Source organism: Scyliorhinus torazame, chromosome 9 (assembly GCF_047496885.1).
Source record: "Scyliorhinus torazame isolate Kashiwa2021f chromosome 9, sScyTor2.1, whole genome shotgun sequence".
Lineage (NCBI taxonomy): Eukaryota > Metazoa > Chordata > Chondrichthyes > Carcharhiniformes > Scyliorhinidae > Scyliorhinus > Scyliorhinus torazame.
The window spans coordinates 17,910,675-17,932,328 of record NC_092715.1 but is presented as its reverse complement, the minus strand read 5'-3'; the positions used below and the strand labels follow the sequence as shown (position 1 = coordinate 17,932,328).

The window sequence follows — 21,654 nt, the reverse complement described above, 5'->3', positions numbered from 1 at the left end:
AGAACGTGCAGACTCCGCACAGAATTGAAAGTTAGTCTCCGTGATGGTGACCATGGCCACTATCATCGACCGGTGTGAAAACCCATCTGGTTCTCCAATGTCCTTCAGGGAAGGAAATCTGCCGTCCTTACCCGGTCTGGCCTACATGTGAGTCCATGTCCGCAGCAATGTGGTTGACTCTTAACTGCCCCTTGAAATGATGGAGGGGGTTACTCAGATACAGGGCAATTGGAGATGGGCAGCAAAAACTAGATTCCCAGATCGCATGAGCGAATATAAAAATGTGAGGCCAGCATTTCGAGGTGATGGACCCTGGATTGGCCTGTCTGGTGGGGCGCTCACGCCCTCTGCCCTCTGATGCAGAAACAGGAGCAGAACGACCGAACCAAAGGCTCCCACCCTCCACCGAAGCGCAAACCCCTCCAAACACCTGACCTGCCCTCTGCTTCCCGGATTTTCCGTGCTTTCTTCCAATCTGAAATGTTCTGCTTAAAAGGGGGAAGGTTAAGGAGAGATGTAATTCAGACGTTTGAAATTGTGAACGGTTTTGATCGAGGAAGTGCGGAGAGTGTGTTCCCATTGACAGGAGAATCAATAACCAGACGATGCCGATTGGCAGTGATCGGGAAGGCGCTGCCTGAAAGGGTGGTGGACGCAGATTCAACAACGACTTTCAAAAGAGAGTTGGGTAAATACTTGAAATGGGAAATTAGCAGGGCTGCTAAAGGGTTAAAGGGCAAGGGAGTGCGCCTAATTGAATAGTCCTGAGCCGAGATAGGATCGATGGGCTGAATGGCCCTCTGTGCTGCCGATGGTGAATGAGCGGAGGCTGATTCTGCCGTTTCGCCCACATGGGCCGGACGGTAGGTCTCTCTGATTACCCTTCCTCTAATGTTAGCCTAACGCCTTGTCCCACTCCTGTAGGCGGACGTGGAGGACGGTTTGCTGTTGTACTGCGGAGAGACTGAGATTGGACACGGAGATTTCCTATCGCTCGCAATTATCCGCCGACGTCTTCAGTTCAGGTCAGGCTCCGTCCTCTGAAGGCGGTGGCGTGGTTGTGTTGTCATTGGACGAATAATGCAGAGACCCAGGGTAATGATCTGGGGACCCCGGTTCGAATCCCACCACGGCAGGTGATGGAAGTTAAACTCAATAAAACATCTGGAATTAAAAGTCTAACGGTGACCATGAAACCATCGGCAATTGTCGTGAAAACCCATCTGGTTCACTAATGTCCTTCAGGGAAGGAAATCAGCCGTCCTGACCTGGTCTGGCCTACATGTGAGTCCAGACACACAGCAGTTGGCTGACTGCAATATGCCCTCTGAAATAGCCACTCAATTGTATTCAACTGCTACAAAAACATGAAAAAGGACCCCCCCCTCAGGAACTGCAGCGGTTCAAGAAGACAATTCACCACCCCTTTCTTAAGGGCGATTAGGGACGGACAATATGACCCCCACATCCCTTAAATGAATAAAAATAAACAAGTTTAAAAAAAACCAAAGGCTCCTGGTGTTGACACGGTCCCTCGTCTTTACAGAATCCCCTTGTGTTTACACAGTCCCTGTGTTTACACAGACCCTGCTTTTACACAGCCACTTGCGTTTACACACACCCTGTGTTTACACAGCCCCTGCTTTTACACAGCCACTTGCATTTACACAGCCCCTGTGTTTACACAGACCCTGCTTTTACACAGCCACTTGCATCTACACACCCCATGTGTTTACACAGCCCCTGCTTTTACACAGCCACTTGCGTTTACACAGCCCCTGTGTTTACACAGCCCCTGCTTTTACACAGCCACTTGCATTTACTCAGCCCCTGTGTTTACACAGCCCCTGCTTTTACACAGCCACTTGCATTTACACAGTCCCTGTGTTTACACAGCCCCTGCTTTTACACAGCCACTTGCGTTTACTCAGCCCCTGTGTTTACACAGCCCCTGCTTTTACACAGCCACTTGCGTTTACCCAGCCCCTGTGTTTACAGAGTGCCCTGAATTTACATAAGCCATTGGTGCTTACACAATCCCCTGTGGAACACTCCTGCATTTACACAGACCTCTGTGTATACACAGCTTCCTGCACATATACAGTCCCCTGAGTTTACACTGCCTCCTGCTTCTAATAATAATCTTTATTAGTGTCACAAGTAGGCTTAAATTAACACTGCAATGAAGTTACTGTGAAAAGCCCCTAGTCGCCACACTCCGGCACCAGTTCGTGTACATGGAGGGAGAATTCAGAATGTCCAATTCACCTAACAGCATGTCTTTGGACCGTGGGAGGAAACCGGAGCACCCGGAGGGAACCCACGCAGACACGGGGAGGATGTGCAGACTCCGCACAGACAGTGACCCAAGCCGGGAATCGAACCTGGGACCCTGGAGCTGTGAAGCAACAGTGCTAACCACTATGCTACCGTGCCGCCCACAAGGGGGATCTGGGGGGAAAGTGAGATGAGGCTATTGAGTTGGGTGATCAGCCATGATCATAATGAATGGTGGAGCAGGCTTGAAGGGCCGAATGGCCTCCTCCTGCTCCTATTTTCTATGTTATTATATTACACAGCCTCTGCGTGGAAACAGACCCACGTCGAACCCCCTTGCGCATATCCTCTGCGTTTATACAGAGCCCGATGGCTGCCTTTTACCTCCCTTCCCCCACACTGTTTGACCACAGGGTACTGAGGCAATGCTGCACCCTCAAAGGTCGGCTCTCAGGTGGGTATGAGATCACAGGGCGCGTTTTGAAGGAGGACTGGGAGGGCCCCCCTGGTGTCCTGTCCAATAGCTGTCCCTCAATTCAACATCAGATTATCTGGTCCCCCATTGTGGGATCTCGCTGTGCACGGTGACTGGATTGGACGATCATTGAGATTATGAAAGGCGCTATATCATTGCAAGTCTTTTCTTTCCTGGCAGGTTTAATTGTGGCACGGGGACGGCTGTCCTGGTCAGTGAGAGTCGGGTACGGGCAGGGCATTGGCACACTGCCACCATCTACAGATATGGCATCAATGGCTGGTTACGGCTGGACAATGACACCCCAGTCACGGGAAAATCCAAGGTAACCACCCCCAGGAGGAGGGGAGCAGGGGGGGAGGGAGAGGAGATTGGGAGGGAGTAGAGGAGTGTGGAGGGAGAGGGCGGAGCGGGGAGGGATAGGAGATAGGGAGAGAAAAGAGGAGGCCGGAGGTGGGAGGAGAGGGGAGGGGGAGGGAGTAGAGGAGTGTGGGGGGAGAGGGCGGAGCGGGGAGGGATAGGAGATGGGGAGAGAAAAGAGGAGACCGGAGGTGGGAGGAGAGGGGCGGGGGAGGGAGGAGAGTGAGAAGGGTTGGGGATGGGGATGGGGGGGGGGGCAAAGAGGAGACTAGAAAAGGGAGGAGCGAGGGAGAGGGGTAAGGATAGGGAGGGGGGAGAAACAGGGAGACTGGGGGAGGGAGGGGAGGGTTAGGTATGTGGAGGGAATAGACAAAAGTCGAGGGGGAGGGCGACAGGAGGGAGAGGAGAGGGAAGAGGGGAGGAGATCGGGAGAGAGGGGGAGAGTAGAATGGGAGAGAGCACAAGGCCAGGGAGGGAGAGGAATGTGTGACCAAGGTGGGAAGTGGAGATGGGGAATTGCAGGCGGTGTAAATGGACGGATAGAGGGGGATAGGCGAGGGGGTGATGGGGGGGGGGGGAGGATAGGAATTGGGGAGAGGGACGAGGTTGGAGTGTTACCCTGGGTTGATTAGGAGGGAGGTGAGTGGAAGCCCTGTTACACTCTCTGTTGACCGAGCTTTCCTGTCCCTCAGGGTCTCTACACGAAGATCACGTTCCGCTCCCCATTGTACCTTGGTGGAGCGCCCAGTGCCTATTGGCTGGTCAAAGCGGCAGGGACCAACCGGGGGTTCCGAGGTTGTGTGCAGTCTCTGGTCATTAACAGCAGACGGGTAAACATGAGAGCCTGGCCTATCGGCCGGGCAGTCAGTGGGGCTGACGTAGGTACGTGTAACAGACGGTGATTAACCTGGGGTGGGGGGGGTTCCCTTCATGTCTCAATCTGAGTGGAGCTGGGTTAACAAGTGTCACGAACCATCGTCCGCACCCCCGGGGAGGTGGCAGGAAAGCCAATGTCCCCAAGCCACACACCATCCCAAATAAAGGAAGAGGGGGAAGCCATTCAACCCCTCGACGCTGTACTACCCCGAATGGCCTGGCTCCAGTTTTAATGTTCTGCCCCCTTGTTTTGGACAACCCCTAGTTTCACACTGTTTACACGATTGAATCTTTTAATCACCTGAAACACCTCAATTTATTCAGCCACAAGACGTAAGAACAGAATGAGGCCATTCGGCCCATCAACTCTGCTCCGCCATTCAATGAGGTAATGACTGGTCTGATATAATCCTCAACTCCACTTTCCCGCCTTATCCCCATAACCCTCAATCCCCTCACTGATTAAAAATCTGTCTCTCTCAGCCTTGAACATACTTAACGACCCGGCCTCGACAGCTCTCTGCGGTAAAGAATCCCACAGATTCACTCCCCTCTGAGAGAAGAAATTCCTCCTCATCTCTGTCTGAAATGGGAGACCCCCTCACTCTGAGATTGTGCCCTCTGGGCCTAGACTCTCCCACAAGGGGAAACAACCTCTCAGCATCGACCCTGTCAAACCCCCTGAGAATCCGATATGTCTCAATAAGGTCACCCCTCACTCTTCTAAACTCCAATGAGCACAGACCCAACCTACTCAACCTCTCCTCAATAGAAAACCCCCCCTTCCCGGGATCGACCGAGTGAACCTTCTCTGGGCTGCCCCCAATGCCAGGATATCTTTCCATAGATAAGGAGACCAAAACTGTTCCCAGTATTCCAGGTGTGGTCTAACTAGTGCCTTGTATAGTTTTAACAGGACTTCCCTATTTTTATAATCCATTCCCTTTGAAATAAAAGCCAACATTCCATTTGCTTTCCCAATTTCCCGCTGAACTTGCTGCTAGCTTTTTGTGATTTAGACACGAGGACCCCCAAATCCCCCCATGCTGCAGCTTTCTGCAGTCTCTCTCCATTTAAATAACATTCAGCTCCTTTATTCTTCCTACCAAGGTGCAGAATTTCACAATTTCCGACATTATATTCTCTCTGCCAAGTTCTTTCCCTTGGGCTTGGAAATATATCGGTCGTTCCTTCGGTGTCGCTGGGTCAAAATCCTGGAACTCCCTCCCGAACAGCACAGTGGATGTACCTACGCCACACGGATTGCAGCGGCTCAAGAAGGCAGCTCACCCACCACCTTCTTGGGGTCAATTCGGATGGGCAATAAATGCTGGCCCAGCCAGCGAAGCCCATACCCGTGAAAGAATAAATTGGAAAAACGCCTCAAATCTGCAACTTTACAAAGTTCGGCCCCTGTGTTCGGCCCTGCTGTGCTATTAAATAAGATCATCGCCCATCTGACGGTGACCGTAGCTTCACATTGCTGCCTGTCCCCCTTACCCCTTGCCTCCCTTTGTCAATTAAAACTCTGTCTTAACGCAGCCTCGAATATATTCACTGACCCAGCCTCCTCTGCTCCCTGAGGAAGAGAATTCTCAACACGAATGACCCTCTGGGACGAAGTTCCTCCTCATCTCCACCTCAAATGGCAGACCCCGGGCGGGATTCTCCCAGCCCCGCGCCGGAGAATCGCCGCAACCGCGCCACGCCGCCAGCAGGCGATTCTCCGGCCCGGATGGGCCGAGCGGCCAATTGGAAATGGCAGACACCCACCGGCGCCGTCCACACCTGCTCGCAGCCGGCGGGAACTCTGCGCGCAGGGTCGGGGGGGGCGGTGGCGGGGGGACACCTCCGATGGGTCTGGCCTGCGATCGGGGCCCACCGATCGGCGGGCCGGCCTCTCCAGGCCCGGCCCTGTTTTGTTACACGACCGGCCCCTGAACCCCCTCACCATGTTGTGAGCCCTGCGCCCTGCTGGCCCCCTGTTACTCAGAACTTGCTCTTGGGGTCATTCCCCCGAAGTCACTGCCTCTCGCTCCTACACACCAACCTTTGTCATTCTTTTACCTCCTCTCCTCCTCCCCCCTCCTCAATCTCCAAATCTGGGATTTTGTTTTTTAGGAGAGTGCAGCACCGGGTTATGTAACAAGGTCTCTTGTGTCAATGGTGGAGCCTGTGTCCCCCACAGAGCTGACTCCTACCTGTGTCTGTGCTCCATGGGATTCCAGGGCAAACACTGTGAGCAAGGTGAGTCTCCGCCATCCGTCATCTCTCCCCACAGGAAATATCATTCTGGTTGGCAATGGTCAGTATGTGTGAGTGTGAATGCGTGAGTGTGTGTACGCGTGAGTGTGTGTACGCGTGAGTGTGTGTACGCGTGAGTGTGTGTACACGTGAGTGTGTGTACGTGTGAATGTGTGTACGTCTGAGTGTGTGTACATGTGAATGTGTGTACGCATTAGTGTGTGTATGCGTGAGTTTGTGTACACGTGAGTGTGTGTATGTGTGTACGTGTGAGTGTGTGTACATGTGAATGTGTGTACACGTGTGTGTGTACACATGAATGTGTGTACTTGTGTGTGTACGCGTGAGTGTGTGTATGCATGAGTATGTGTACGCGTGAGTGTGTGTACACGTGAGTGTGTGTACGTGTGAATGTGTGTACGTCTGAGTGTGTGTACATGTGAATGTGTGTACGCATTAGTGTGTGTATGCGTGAGTTTGTGTACACGTGAGTGTGTGTATGTGTGTACGTGTGAGTGTGTGTACATGTGAATGTGTGTACACGTGTGTGTACACATGAATGTGTGTACTTGTGTGTGTACGCGTGAGTGTGTGTACGCGTGAGTGTGTGTACATGTGAATGTGTATACTTGTGTGTGTACCTGTGAGTGTGTGTACATGTGTGTGTGTATGTGTGAATGTGCATACTTGTGTGTGTACGTGTGAGTGTGTGTACATGTGAGTGTGTGTATGTGTGAATGTGTGTACTTGTGTGTGTACGTGTGAGTGTGTACGTGTGAATGTGTGTGTGTTCGCGTGAGTGTGTGTACGCGTGAGTGTGTGTACGTGTGAATGTGCGTACATGTGAGTGTGCATGTGTGAATGTGTGTACGTGTGAATGTGTGTACATGTGAGTGTGCATGTGTGAATGTGTGTACGTGTGAGTGTGTGTACGTGTGAGTGTGTATGTGTGTTTATGTATGTGTGAGTGTGTGTACGTGTGAGTGTGTGTACATGTGAGTGTGCATGTGTGAGTGTGTGTACATGTGAGTGTGTATGTGTGTTTATGTATGTGTGAGTGTGTGTACGTGTGAGTGTGTGTACATGTGAGTGTGTACGTGTGTTTATGTATGTGTGAGTGTGTGTACGTGTGAGTGTGTGTACATGTGAGTGTGTACGTGTGTACGTGTGTTTATGTATGTGTGAAGTATGTGTGAGTGTGTATGTGTGAGTGCATGTGTGTGTCTGCATGTAACTGAGTGTGTGTGTGTACCTGTGAGTGTGTGTACATGTGTGTGTGTATGTGTGAATGTGCATACTTGTGTGTGTACGTGTGAGTGTGTGTACATGTGAGTGTGTGTATGTGTGAATGTGTGTACTTGTGTGTGTACGTGTGAGTGTGTACGTGTGAATGTGTGTGTGTTCGCGTGAGTGTGTGTACGCGTGAGTGTGTGTACGTGTGAATGTGCGTACATGTGAGTGTGCATGTGTGAATGTGTGTACGTGTGAATGTGTGTACATGTGAGTGTGCATGTGTGAATGTGTGTACGTGTGAGTGTGTGTACGTGTGAGTGTGTATGTGTGTTTATGTACGTGTGAGTGTGTGTACGTGTGAGTGTGTGTACATGTGAGTGTGCATGTGTGAGTGTGTGTACATGTGAGTGTGTATGTGTGTTTATGTATGTGTGAGTGTGTGTACGTGTGAGTGTGTGTACATGTGAGTGTGTACGTGTGTTTATGTATGTGTGAAGTATGTGTGAGTGTGTATGTGTGAGTGCATGTGTGTGTCTGCATGTAACTGAGTGTGTGTGTGTCTGTGAATTGTGAGTGAGTGTGTGTGTATAATTGTGGGCCTAAACTTCCTAGATTGCATTTTTGAGGAGGTAACAGAGAGGGTCGATGAGGGCAATGCTGCTGATGTGGAGGACATGGACTTTCAGAAGGCATTCGATACAGTGCCACACAACAGACTTGAGAAAAGTTATGGCTCATAGAATAAAAGGGACAGTAGCAACGTGGATATGAAATTGACTTAATAATAGGAAGCAGAGAATAATGGTCGAAGGATATTTTCTGGGCTGGAGGAAGGTTTGCAGTGGTTTTCTCCAGGGGTCGCTATTGGGACACTTGCTTTGCCTGATAGATATTAATAATCTAGATCTTGGTATGCAGTGACAATTTCTTTTTTTTTAATTAAATATTTTATTGAAAATTTTTGGTCAACCAACACAGTACATTGTGCATCCTTTACACAATATTATAACAACACAAATAACAATGACCTATTTTATAAACAAAAAATGAATAAATAATAAATAACAAAAATGAAAACTAGCCCTAATTGGCAACTGCCTTGTCACAAGTAACACTCTCCAAAAATATAATTTAACAGTCCAATATATAATTATCTGTAGCAACGACCTATACATACTATACAGTATATATTAACAACCCTGAGAGTCCTTCTGGTTCCTCCCCCCCCCCCACCCCCCGATCCTGGGCTGCTGCTGCTGCCTTCTTTTTCCCATTCCGTCTCTCTTTCTGCGAGGTATTCGATGAACGGTTGCCACCGCCTGGTGAACCCTTGAGCCGACCCCCTTAGGACGAACTTAATCCGCTCTAGCTTTATAAACCCCGCCATGTCATTTATCCAGGTCTCCACCCCCGGGGGCTTGGCTTCTTTCCACATTAGCAATATCCTGCGCCGGGCTACTAGGGACGCAAAGGCCAAAACATCGGCCTCTCTCGCCTCCTGCACTCCCGGCTCTTGTGCAACCCCAAATATAGCCAACCCCCAGCTTGGTTCGACCCGGACTCCTACTACTTTTGAAAGCACCTTTGTCACCCCCATCCAAAACCCCTGTAGTGCCGGGCATGACCAAAACATATGGGTATGATTCGCTGGGCTTCTCGAGCACCTCGCACACCTATCCTCCACCCCAAAAAATTTACTGAGCCGTGCTCCAGTCATATGTGCCCTGTGTAATACCTTAAACTGAATCAGGCTTAGCCTGGCACACGAGGACGACGAGTTTACCCTGCTTAGGGCATCTGCCCACAGCCCCTCCTCGATCTCCTCCCCCAGCTCTTCTTCCCATTTCCCTTTTAGTTCATCTACCATAGTCTCCCCTTCGTCCCTCATTTCCCTATATATATCTGACACCTTACCATCCCCCACCCATGTCTTTGAGATCACTCTGTCCTGCACCTCTTGTGTCGGGAGCTGCGGGAATTCCCTCACCTGTTGCCTCGCAAAAGCCCTCAGTTGCATATACCTGAATGCATTCCCTTGGGGCAACCCATATTTCTCGGTCAGCGCTCCCAGACTCGCGAACTTCCCATCCACAAACAGATCTTTCAGTTGCGTTATTCCTGCTCTTTGCCACATTCCATATCCCCCATCCATTCCCCCCGGGGCAAACCTATGGTTGTTTCTTATCGGGGACCCCCCCAAGGCTCCAGTCTTTCCCCTATGCCGTCTCCACTGTCCCCAAATCTTCAGTGTAGCCACCACCACCGGGCTTGTGGTGTAGTTCCTCGGTGAGAACGGCAATGGGGCTGTCACCATAGCCTGTAGGCTAGTCCCCCTACAGGACGCCCTCTCTAATCTCTTCCACGCCGCTCCCTCCTCCTCTCCCATCCACTTACTCACCATTGAAATATTAGCGGCCCAATAATACTCACTTAGGCTCGGTAGTGCCAGCCCCCCCCTATCCCTGCTACGCTGTAAGAATCCCTTCCTCACTCTCGGGGTCTTCCCGGCCCACACAAAACCCATGATGCTCTTTTCAATCCTTTTTAAAAAAGCCTTCGTGATCACCACCGGGAGGCACTGAAACACAAAGAGGAATCTCGGGAGGACCACCATCTTAACCGCCTGCACCCTCCCTGCCATTGACAGGGATACCATATCCCATCTCTTGAAACCCTCCTCCATCTGTTCCACCAACCGCGTTAAATTTAACCTATGCAATGTGCCCCAATTCTTAGCTATCTGGATCCCCAGGTAACGAAAGTCCCTTGTTACCTTCCTCAACAGTAGGTCCTCTATTTCTCTACTCTGCTCCCCTGGATGCACCACAAACAACTCACTTTTCCCCATGTTCAATTTATACCCTGAAAAATCCCCAAACTCCCCAAGTATCCGCATTATTTCTGGCATCCCCTCCGCCGGGTCCGCCACGTATAGTAGCAAATCGTCCGCATACAAAGATACCCGGTGCTCTTCTCCTCCCCTAAGTACTCCCCTCCACTTCTTGGAACCCCTCAACGCTATCGCCAGGGGCTCAATCGCCAGTGCAAACAATAATGGGGACAGAGGGCATCCCTGCCTTGTCCCTCTATGGAGCCGAAAATATGCAGATCCCCGTCCATTCGTGACCACGCTCGCCACTGGGGCCCTATACAACAGCTGCACCCATCTAACATACCCCTCTCCAAAACCAAATCTCCTCAACACCTCCCACAAATAATCCCACTCCACTCTATCAAATGCTTTCTCGGCATCCATCGCCACTACTATCTCCGTTTCTCCCTCTGGTGGGGCCATCATCATTACCCCTAACAACCTCCGTATATTCGTGTTCAGCTGTCTCCCCTTCACAAACCCAGTTTGGTCCTCGTGGACCACCCCCGGGACACATTCCTCTATTCTCATTGCCATTACCTTGGCCAGGACCTTGGCATCTACATTTAGGAGGGAAATAGGTCTATAGGACCCGCATTGTAGCAGGTCCTTTTCCTTCTTTAAGAGAAGCGATATCGTTGCTTCAGACATAGTCGGGGGCAGTTGTCCCCTTTCCTTTGCCTCATTAAAGGTCCTCGTCAGTACCGGGGTGAGCAAGTCCACATATTTTCTATAGAATTTGACTGGGAATCCATCCGGTCCCGGGGCCTTTCCCGCCTGCATGCTCCTAATTCCTTTCACCACTTCTTCTACCTCGATCTGTGCTCCCAGTCCCACCCTTTCCTGCTCTTCCACCTTGGGAAATTCCAGCCGATCCAAGAAGCCCATCATTCTCTCCCTCCCACCCGGGGGTTGAGCTTCATATAATTTTTTATAAAATGTCTTGAACACTCCATTCACTCTCTCCGCTCCCCGCTCCATCTCTCCTTCCTCATCCCTCACTCCCCCTATTTCCCTCGCTGCTCCCCTTTTCCTCAATTGGTGTGCCAGCAACCTGCTCGCCTTCTCCCCATATTCGTATTGTACTCCCTGTGCCTTCCTCCATTGTGCCTCTGCAGTGCCTGTAGTCAGCAAGTCAAATTCTACATGTAGCCTTTGCTTTTCCCTGTACAGTCCCTCCTCCGGTGCTTCCGCATATTGTCTGTCCACCCTCAAAAGTTCTTGCAGCAACCGCTCCCGTTCCTTACTCTCCTGCTTCCCTTTATGTGCCCTTATTGATATCAGCTCCCCTCTAACCACCGCCTTCAACGCCTCCCAGACCACTCCCACCTGGACCTCCCCATTATCATTGAGTTCCAAGTACTTTTCAATGCACCCCCTCACCCTTAGACACACCCCCTCATCTGCCATTAGTCCCATGTCCATTCTCCAGGGTGGGCGCCCTCCTGTTTCCTCCCCTATCTCCAAGTCCACCCAGTGTGGAGCGTGATCCGAAATGGCTATAGCCGTATACTCCGTTCCCCTCACCTTCGGGATCAATGCCCTACCCAGCACAAAAAAGTCTATTCGCGAGTAGACTTTATGGACATAGGAGAAAAACGAGAACTCCTTACTCCTAGGTCTGCTAAATCTCCACGGGTCTACACCTCCCATCTGCTCCATAAAATCTTTAAGTACCTTGGCTGCTGCCGGCCTCCTTCCAGTCCTGGACTTCGACCTATCCAGCCCTGGTTCCAACACCGTATTAAAATCTCCCCCCATTATCAGCTTTCCCATCTCTAGGTCCGGAATGCGTCCTAGCATCCGCCTCATAAAATTGGCATCATCCCAGTTCGGGGCATATACGTTTACCAAAACCACCGTCTCCCCCTGTAGTTTGCCACTCACCATCACGTATCTGCCCCCGTTATCCGCCACTATAGTCTTTGCCTCGAACATTACCCGCTTCCCCACTAATATAGCCACCCCCCTGTTTTTCGCATCTAGCCCCGAATGGAACACCTGCCCCACCCATCCTTTGCGTAGCCTAACCTGGTCTATCAGTTTCAGGTGCGTTTCCTGTAACATAACCACATCTGCCTTAAGTTTCTTAAGGTGTGCGGGTACCCGTGCCCTCTTTATCGGCCCGTTCAGCCCTCTCACGTTCCACGTGATCAGCCGAGTTGGGGGGCTTCCTACCACCCCCCCCCCCTTGTCGATTAGCCATTACCTTTTTCCAGCTCCTCACCCGGTTCCCACGCAGCTGTATCTCCCCCAGGCGGTGCCCCCCCGCCCATCCTCTCCCATACCAGCTCCCCCCTCTCCCCAGCAGCAGCAACCCAGTAATTCCCCCCTCCCACCCCCCCCCGCTAGACCCCCCGCTAGCGTAATTACTCCCCCCATGTTGCTCCCAGAAGTCAGCAAACTCTGGCTGACCTCGGCTTCCCCCCGTGACCTCGGCTCGCACCGTGCGATGCCCCCTCTTTCCTGCTTCTCTATTCCCGCCATGATTATCATAGCACGGGAACCAAGCCCGCGCTTCTCCCTTGGCCCCGCCCCTAATGGCCAACGCCCCATCTCCTCCACCTCCCCTCCTCCCCCCATCACCACCTGTGGGAGAGAGAAAAGTTACCACATCGCAGGATTAGTACATAAAACCCCTCTTTGCCCCCCACATTCGCCCCACCACTTTGTTCGAACGTTCTTTTTAATAACCCGCTCATTCCAGTTTTTCTTCCACAATAAAAGTCCACGCTTCATCCGCCGTCTCAAAGTAGTGGTGCCTCCCTCGATATGTGACCCACAGTCTTGCCGGTTGCAGCATTCCAAATTTTATCTTCTTTTTATGAAGCACCGCCTTGGCCCGATTAAAGCTCGCCCTCCTTCTCGCCACCTCCGCACTCCAGTCTTGATAAACGCGGATCACCGCGTTCTCCCATTTACTGCTCCGAGTTTTCTTCGCCCATCTAAGGACCATTTCTCTATCCTTAAAACGGAGGAATCTCACCACTATGGCTCTGGGAATTTCTCCTGCTCTCGGTCCTCGCGCCATCACTCGGGATGCTCCCTCCACCTCCAACGGACCCGCCGGGGCCTCCGCTCCCATTAACGAGTGCAGCATCGTGCTCACATATGCCCCGACGTCCGCTCCCTCCACACCTTCAGGAAGACCAAGAATCCTCAGGTTGTTCCTCCTTGCGTTGTTTTCCAGTGCCTCCAACCTTTCCACACATTGTTTCTGATGTGCCTCCTGCGTCTCCGTCTTCACCACCAGGCCCTGTATATCGTCCTCATTCTCGGCTGCCTTTGCCTTCACGACCCAAAGCTCCCGCTCCTGGGTCTTTTGTTCCTCCTTTAGCCCTTCGATCGCCTGTAGTATCGGGGCCAACAGCTCTTTCTTCATTTCCTTTTTGATCTCTTCCACACAGCATTTCAAGAACTCTTGTTGTTCAGGGCCCCATGTTAAACTGCCACCTTCCGACGCCATCTTGGTTTTTGCTTGCCTTCCTTGCCGCTGTTCTAAAGGATCCACTGCAATCTGGCCACTCTCTCCTCCTTTTTCCATCCGTATCCAGGGGGGATTCCCTTCTGGTTTACCGCACAGCGTTTTTAGCCGTCAAAATTGCCGTTGGGGCTCCTATCAAGAGCCCAAAAGTCCGTTTCACAGGGAGCTGCCGAAACGTGCGACTCAGCTGGTCATCGCCGCACCCGGAAGTCTGCAGCGACAATTTCAACGACAGCGACACAAAAGCTGGAAATATTGTAAATTGTGAGGAGGACGGTGCAGAACTTCAAAGGACACAGGCAAGTTGGTGGAGGGGACAGATAGGTAACAGATGAAGTTCAACATGGAGAAGTGTGAGATGATACATTTCGGGAGGAGGATAATGGAGGGACAATAAAAAATAAGGGGTACAATGTTTAAAGGGGTGCAGGAGCAGCGGGACCCGGGTGTCGATGTGTATAGATCATTGAAGGTGGCAGGACAGGTGGAGAGAGCAGTTAATAAAGCAGATAGTATTCTGGGCTTTATTAATAGGGGCAGAGAGTACAAGAGCAAGGAGGTTATTCTGAACTTATACCAGACACTAGTTAGACCTCAGCTGGAATATTGTGCACAGTTCTGGGCCACACTAGAGGAAGGAGGTGAACACAGCAGAGAGAGCGCAGAAGAGGTTCACAAGACTGGTTCCAGGGATGAGAAACTTCAGTGATGAGGATGGATTGGAGAGGTTGGGACTGTTCTCCTTGGAGAGAAGACGGCTCAGAGGAGATTTGATAGAGATGTTCAAAATCATGAGGGGGCTGGACAGAGTCGACGGGGAGAAACTGTTCCTGCTCGGAAAAAGATCGAGAATGAGGGGGCGCAGAGATTGAAAGTGATTTGCAATAGAAGCAATTGTGATGTGAGAAAAACCTTCACGCAGCGACTGGTTGGGGTCCGGATTTCTCTGCCTGGATGTGTGGTGGAGGCAGGTTCAATCGAGGAGTCCAAGAGGACATTGAATGATTATTTGAATAGAAATAATGTGCAGGGGTTCGGGGAAAACGTAGGGGAAAGGCACCATTTCAAGATGCTCATTCGGAGAGTCGGTGCAGACACGATGGGCCGAATGGGCCAAATGGCATCCTGTGCTCAAACAATTTAGTGATTCTGTGTGTGAGTGAGTGAGTGAGTGAGTGTGTGACTGAATGTGTGTGTGTCTGTGTGTTGTGTGTGTGTAAGTGAGCGCGTGTCTGTGTATGTGTGTGCATGTCAGCGTGTCCGTAAGCGTGTGTCTGAGAGTGAATGTGTCTGTGAGTGGGTCCATGTGTATGTTTGTGAGTGTTTATGTGTGTCAGTATATGTGTGTGTGTGTGTGAGGTGGGTGTTGTGTTCTGCTTCATCATGTAGCATAAGCTGCTTCCTTGATGTGCACTCTGACAAAGGAATGTTTAGACTTGGAGATAGCTTTAACACGTTTATTGAGCAGTTAACAATTCTCCTACTTGAGTTTGACTCTCCTGCTAATCTTGCTATAGTAACTCAGTCTAACTAACCAGTCTGCTCTAAGCCACGTGGTGGGTGTGATGCTTCTGATCTGCCCCTGTCTCTCTAAGTGTCGCCTGTGGAAAGAGAAAGAGCATGTGTGCCCTGTCCTTTTATATGGGGAGCCCCCTTGTGGTAGTGTCACCTCTGGGTGTGTCTTGACTGCCCATTGGTCGTGTCCTATCTTACTGACCTATTGGTTGAATGTCTGTGTGTCATGATGTCTCTGTGTTTACTCAGTCCTAGTGTATCTACATTAACCCCTTGTGTATTTACTGTGATGCATATCACCACAGTAGGGGGCTTGAGTGTGTGTCTATTCATGTGAGTATGTGTGAGTGTTTCACCACCTTGGCCACATTTACGTAGTGTATTGAAGATTGCGTTGTGAATTTTGTTCACTTGAGGCTACCATACACACATGTACCAGCAGATGGAGTCTGCTAGGAAGAGATAATAAAGTATTCATGTTTTAAACCCATGCAGTTGTAACTCTCAAGGTCTCTGGCTGAATATAGAACTGTTTCTGTCCCCAGAAGTTCGCAATTTATAACCCCACGTTTCCTTTTGTTTCTAATGACTCCTTCTGCCTAGCTTTCACGCTGGTCGTCCCACAGTTCAATGCTTCCCTGATGTCCTATGCTGGTCTGCCCTGGCCTATGGAACCCCATTACTATCTCTCCTTCATGGAGTTCCAGATTAGCTTCCGGCCTGAGATTAGCAATGGAGTCATCCTCTACAGCTACGACACATCCAGCAAGGATTTCATCTCACTCAACCTAGTGGACAGTCTCGTGGAGTTCCGATTCGACTGCGGTTCAGGGACCGCTACCATCAGGTCAGAGTTCATCGTTAAAACATCAGCAGGTGTCACCCACCCCTCTCCCCTTCTCTACCCAATTGTAAAGGAAAGGATGTTAATCAGATGGTTAATGTCTAGCTATGGCTCAATGTTTAAGCATTCATGCCGCACAAACATTTTGGCCTCCTACGCATATCCTTCAATCTCACGTTCTATGCATGTTCCTCAATCCCCCCCTTCGCCCCACATCCCTCAATCCCACCTCTTCCCCACATCCCTCAATCCCACCTCTTCCCCACATCCCTCAATCCCACCTCTTCCCCACATCCCTCAACCCGACCTCTTCCCCACATCCCTCAATCCCACCTCTTCCCATATCCCTCAATCCCACCTCTTCCCCACATCCCTCAATCCCACCTCTTCCCCATATCCCTCAATCCCACCTCTTCCCCATATCCCTCAATCCCACCTCTTCCCCAAATCCCTCAATCCCACCTCTTCCCCAAATCCCTCATCCCACTTTCTCCCCATATCTTTTAATCCCAGCTATTCCCAGTATCCTTCAATCCTACCTTTTGTCCCATCTCTCAACCCTACCTTCTTTCAATATTCCTCAATCCCCCGTATCCCTCAATCCCGCTTTCTTGCCCTATCCCTCAATCTCACCTCCTCGCCTCGCCCCTCATCCCAACCTCCTCCCCACAGAACCCAACCTCATGCACCCACCTCTTCCCTCAGCACCTGGTGTGCCTCCTAACTTATTACACGATGGTACGCGTCTGATAATTATTGTGTTATGGCCCCGTCCCTTCTCCCAAGGCTGATTGGACTATTTCACTCGGTAGGAGTAAGGATCCCGTCGCTCTGAACCAATGGCACGAGGTGAAGTTCTCCCGCACGGCCAAGAATGGCATCCTGCAGGTGGATGACCAACAGTCTGTCGAGGGTATGGCCGAGGTGAGTTCCAGCTATCGCTATTCTACTAGGGGAGGGGGATGGGGGTTTCTCAAATAACCTCCACTTGGGTCCCCTCTGAGCAACACTGAGGAATCTGATTGGTGGAGTAAGAATTTGTGGATGAATAATGTTTGGGGCAGGTTTAGTAAACAATGTCAGATGGTGCAGTAATGACACTTCAAGGTGGAGTATATCCACATTCCATGGAGATGGTGGCATAACGGCTGCATTACTGGATTAATGAGCGAGAGAGTTCGAACCCCACCATGGCAGCTGGGGGAATTTAAATAAAATTAATTCACAGATTAGTGAAGGGAATCTGTGGCCTTTACTCCTGCTGGCCAACATGTGAGGTCAGGCAAACTCCTAACTGGCAAAGATGTGTAGGTTAGGTGGACTGGCCATGCTAAACTGCCCCTTAGTGTTTGAAGATGTGTAGGTTAGGATGACGGCGGTGTGGGTCTGGATGGGGTGCTCTTTCGGAGGGTCGGTGCAGACCCGATGGGCAGAGTGGTCTCCTTCGCACTATGATGTGAAATGGCCGAACAGGCCACTGAGCTGGATTCAAGAAGGCATCCGATTGGCATCTTCTCAAGGGCTAGCAGAAATAAACAGGAAGTGACGGCCTTGCCAGGAATGCCCACATCCCGTGAATAAATTGAAAACACTCTGTGCAGTTGGGATGACTTAGAAGGTCCACTCGGAGGACAATCTCACTTCCTCTTCAGTGGGATACGGCTTAGCCCTTTAGACAGCTGGAAGTAGATCAATTCAGCTTTATTCAGGAGCTCTGAGGTGAGGAACATTGCTCTACGCCCCTCAGCTTTGGAGATGATGCACGGTCAATTGCACAAAGATTAAAGTTGGGTGCAACTGTGGGTTTATTACAGTCAGATGCATGGCCTCCTGCTGCAGCTGGCGAAATGGCAGGGCACTGGAGGTCACGCATATTTATACAGTTCTCCGTGGGCGGAGCCAGCCGGCAGGAGCTACCGGCGAACTTGTAGTGCAGGTCCTACCTCACATCTCCTATTACAGTGGTTCATCACAGGAGAGTAGACACGTAACAGCGAGGTGACACGGGTGGGAATCCCGAATTGAGGTGGGTGTGCTGTCTCTCACCGAGGAAGTGGTGTCTCTCACCGAGGGAGGGTGTCCCTCACTGAGGGAGTTGTGTCCCTCACCGAGGGAGTTTGTCCCTCACCGAGGGAGTTTGTCTCTCACCGAGGGAGGGTGTCCCTCACTGAGGGAGTTCATTGTTACGTGTTTTTCATTCTTTCCCAACAGGGAGGATTCACACAGATTAAGTGCAACACAGATATCTTCTTTGGCGGAATCCCTGACTACGACAACATAAGGAAGAACTCGGAGGTCTTGCAACCTTTCACAGGAAGCATTCAGAATGTAAGAATTCAGTCTGTTAGAAACAAGGCGAATAATCGCTGCTAATTCCCGAAGAGGTGCCTGTGAATTCTCAGTAGGTGAAGGCACTGCCTCGGTCTGCTCCTGATCAGTACAGAGCCCCCAAACCCCAACTCGCATCTTGCAGTCGGAGGAATTAGTGAGGTGAGAAGACCCCAGGAATCCTGTATGGTGCGTTACTGAGAACGTGTGTGACTGTGTATTTGCACATGTGTGTGCATGTGGGTGAGTGCATGTGTGCGAGTGTGTGTGTGCGTACGACTGTCTGTGTGCTTGAGTGTGTGAAAGTGTGTGCATGAGGTGCGTGTGTTTGCGTGACTGTGCATGGGTGAGAGTGCGTGTGTGTGAGAGTGTGTGTGAATGTTTGTATGTGTGTGAGAGTACGTGAGTGAGTGTGTGTCTCTGTGTGTTTGCGTATGCGTGAGTGTGTTTGCGTGAGTGTGTGTGAGAGTATGTGAAGAGTGTGTGTTTGCGTGTGTGTTTGCATGTGTGTGAGAATGCATGTGTGAGAGTTCTGGGGCGGGATTCTCCAACCCCACGCCAGGTCGGAGAATCGGTGGCGTGGATCCTGCCCCCGCCGTGTCCCGAAGTCTCCGCCGATCCTCCAGCCCGCGATGGGCCGAAGTCCCGCTGCTGTCAACCCTCTCCCGCCGGCGTGGATTAAACCACCTTTTGAACGGCGGGACAAGGTGGCGCGGGCAGGCTTCGGGGTCCTGGGGGGGGGGGCGGGGCCATCTGGCCCCAGGGGTGCCCCCACGGTGGCCTGGCCCGCGATCGGGGCCCACCGATCCGCGGGCGGGCCTGTGCCACGGGGGCACTCTTTTGCTTCCGCCTTCGCCATGGTCTTCACTACGGCGGAGGAGGAAGAGACCCCCTCCCCTGCGCATGCACGGGGATGACGTCGGCAGCCGCTGACGCTCCCGCGCATGCGCAGACCCGCGTCGCCTGGCGTAGACCTTTCAACCCCGGCTGGCGTGGCGCCAAAGGCCTTTCCCGCCAGCCGGTGGAGTGGAAACCGCTCCGGCGCGGGCCTAGCCCCTCAAGGTGAGGGCTTGGCCCCTAAAGGTGCGGAGACTTCTGCACCTATGGGGCAGCCCGACGCCGGAGTGGTTACCGCCACTCCATCCCGCTGGAACCCCCGCCCCGCCGGGTAGGGGAGAATCCCGCCCCAGGGTGTGTGTGTGTTGGAGTGTGTGTGTGAGTAATTGAGTGTGGGCACAATGTGAATTAGCTTGTGTGTGATGTCATTTCAATTTCATGTTGAAAGTGGGTGGAGTGAGTATCCATGCATGTAATGCATGTGGGAGAGCATGTGAGTGTGCATGTGTAAGTATGCGCGTGAGTGCATGTGCATGCATGTGTTCTGATGCACCGTGTAAGTGTGTATGTGTGGGTGTGTGTTTCGAAGTGTGGTGTGTCTGTACATGTTGTTACTATGTGTTTGTGTTTATGTATATGTGAATGTATGTGCTGTGAGTGTTTGTGCGTGAGCACATATGTATTGTGAGTGTGTGTGTCATATATAAGAGCATGTGTTGTGAGTGTATTTGGATGTGTGTGTATGTGTATCTGTGTATGGGTGTATCTGTGCATGTATGTGTGTGTATCTGTGTGAGTATGTGTGTATCTGTGTGTGTGTATCTGTGTGTGTGTGTATCTGTGTGTGTGTGTCTGTGTGTGTGTGTATCTGTGTGTATGTATGTGTGTCTGTGTGTATCTGTGGCTGTGTGTGTATCTGTGTGTGTGTGTATCTGAGTGTGTGTATCTGTGTGTGTGTGTGTATCTGTGTGTGTGTGTGTGTATCTGAGTGTGTGTGTATATGTATGTGTGTATCTGGGTGTGTATCCGTGTGTGTGTGTGTATCTGTGTGTGTGTGTATCTATGTGTGTGTGTGTACCTGTGTGTGTGTATCTATGTGTGTGTATCTGTGTGTGTGTATCCATGTCTGTGGGTGTGTATCTGTGTGTGTGTGTATGTGTGTGTGTATATGTATGTGTGTATCTGGGTGTGTATCTGTATGTGTGTGTATCTGTGCGTGTGTGTGTACCTGTGTGTATGTATCTGTGTGTGTGTATCCATGTAAGTGGGTGTGTATCTGTGTGTGTGTGTGTGTGTATCTGTGTGTGTGTGTGTGTATCTGTGTGCATGTGTGTCTGTCTGTTCATGTGTGTGTGTCTGTGTGTTTGTGTATCTGTGTGTGTGTGTATCTGGGTGTGTTTGTGTATCTGTGTGTGTGTATCTGTGTGTGTGTATCTGTGTGTGTGTATCTGTGTGTGTATCTGTGTGTGTGCATGTGTGCGAGTGTATCTGTGTGTGTGTGTGTATCTGTGTGTGTGTATCTGTGTGTGTGAATCTGTGTGTGTATCTGTGTGTATCTGTGTGGGCGCGCATATCTGTGTGTGTATCTGTGTGCGTATGTGTGTGTGTGTATCTGTGTGTGTGTGTCTGTGTGTGTGTATCTGTGTGTGTGTGTGTCTGTGTGTGTGTATCTGTGTGTGTATCTGTGTGTGTATCTGTGTGTGTGTGTATGTGTGTGTGTATCTGTGTGTGTATCTGTCTGTGTGTATGTGTGTGTGTATGTGTGTGTGTGTATCTGTGTCTGTATCTGTGTGTATCTGTGTCTGTGTGGGTGTGTCTGTGTGTGTGTATCTGTGTGTGTGTATGTGTGCGAGTGTATCTGTGTGTGTGTGTGTGTATCTGTGTGTGTGTGTCTGTATGTGTGTATGTGTGCGAGTGTATCTGTGTGTTTGTGTGTGTGTGTCTGTGTGTGTGTATCTGTGTGTGTGTATCTGTGTATGTGTATCTGTGTGTGTGAATCTGTGTGTGTATCTGTGTGTGTGTGCGCGCGCGTATCTGTGTGTGTATCTGTGTGTATGTGTGTGTGTATCTGTGTCTGTGTGTATCTGTGTGTGTCTATCTGGGCGTGTTTGTGTGTGTGTATCTGTGTGTGTGTGTATCTGTGTATGTGTATCTGTGTGTGTATCTGTGTGTGTGCATGTGTGCGAGTGTATGTGTGTGTGTGGATGTGTGTGTGTGGATGTGTGTGTGTGGATGTGTGTGTGTATCTGCGTGTGTGTATCTGCGTGTGTGTATCTGTGTGTGTATCTGTGTGTGCGCGCGTATCTGTG

The 21,654-nt window shown here is 50.9% G+C and overlaps 1 protein-coding gene across 1 annotated transcript in view; it reads left to right on the top strand.

The window, feature by feature from the left end:
• egflam (EGF-like, fibronectin type III and laminin G domains) overlaps positions 1–21,654 on the top strand; it is a 260,696-nt gene that overhangs the window by 130,771 nt on the left and 108,271 nt on the right. The window contains exons 12-18 of the mRNA XM_072517542.1: positions 925–1,025; positions 2,933–3,077; positions 3,805–3,994; positions 6,110–6,235; positions 15,940–16,183; positions 16,993–17,104; positions 18,392–18,508. Coding sequence (XP_072373643.1) covers positions 925–1,025; positions 2,933–3,077; positions 3,805–3,994; positions 6,110–6,235; positions 15,940–16,183; positions 16,993–17,104; positions 18,392–18,508 — 1,035 coding nt within the window. The remainder of the gene's footprint in view (positions 1–924; positions 1,026–2,932; positions 3,078–3,804; positions 3,995–6,109; positions 6,236–15,939; positions 16,184–16,992; positions 17,105–18,391; positions 18,509–21,654) is intronic.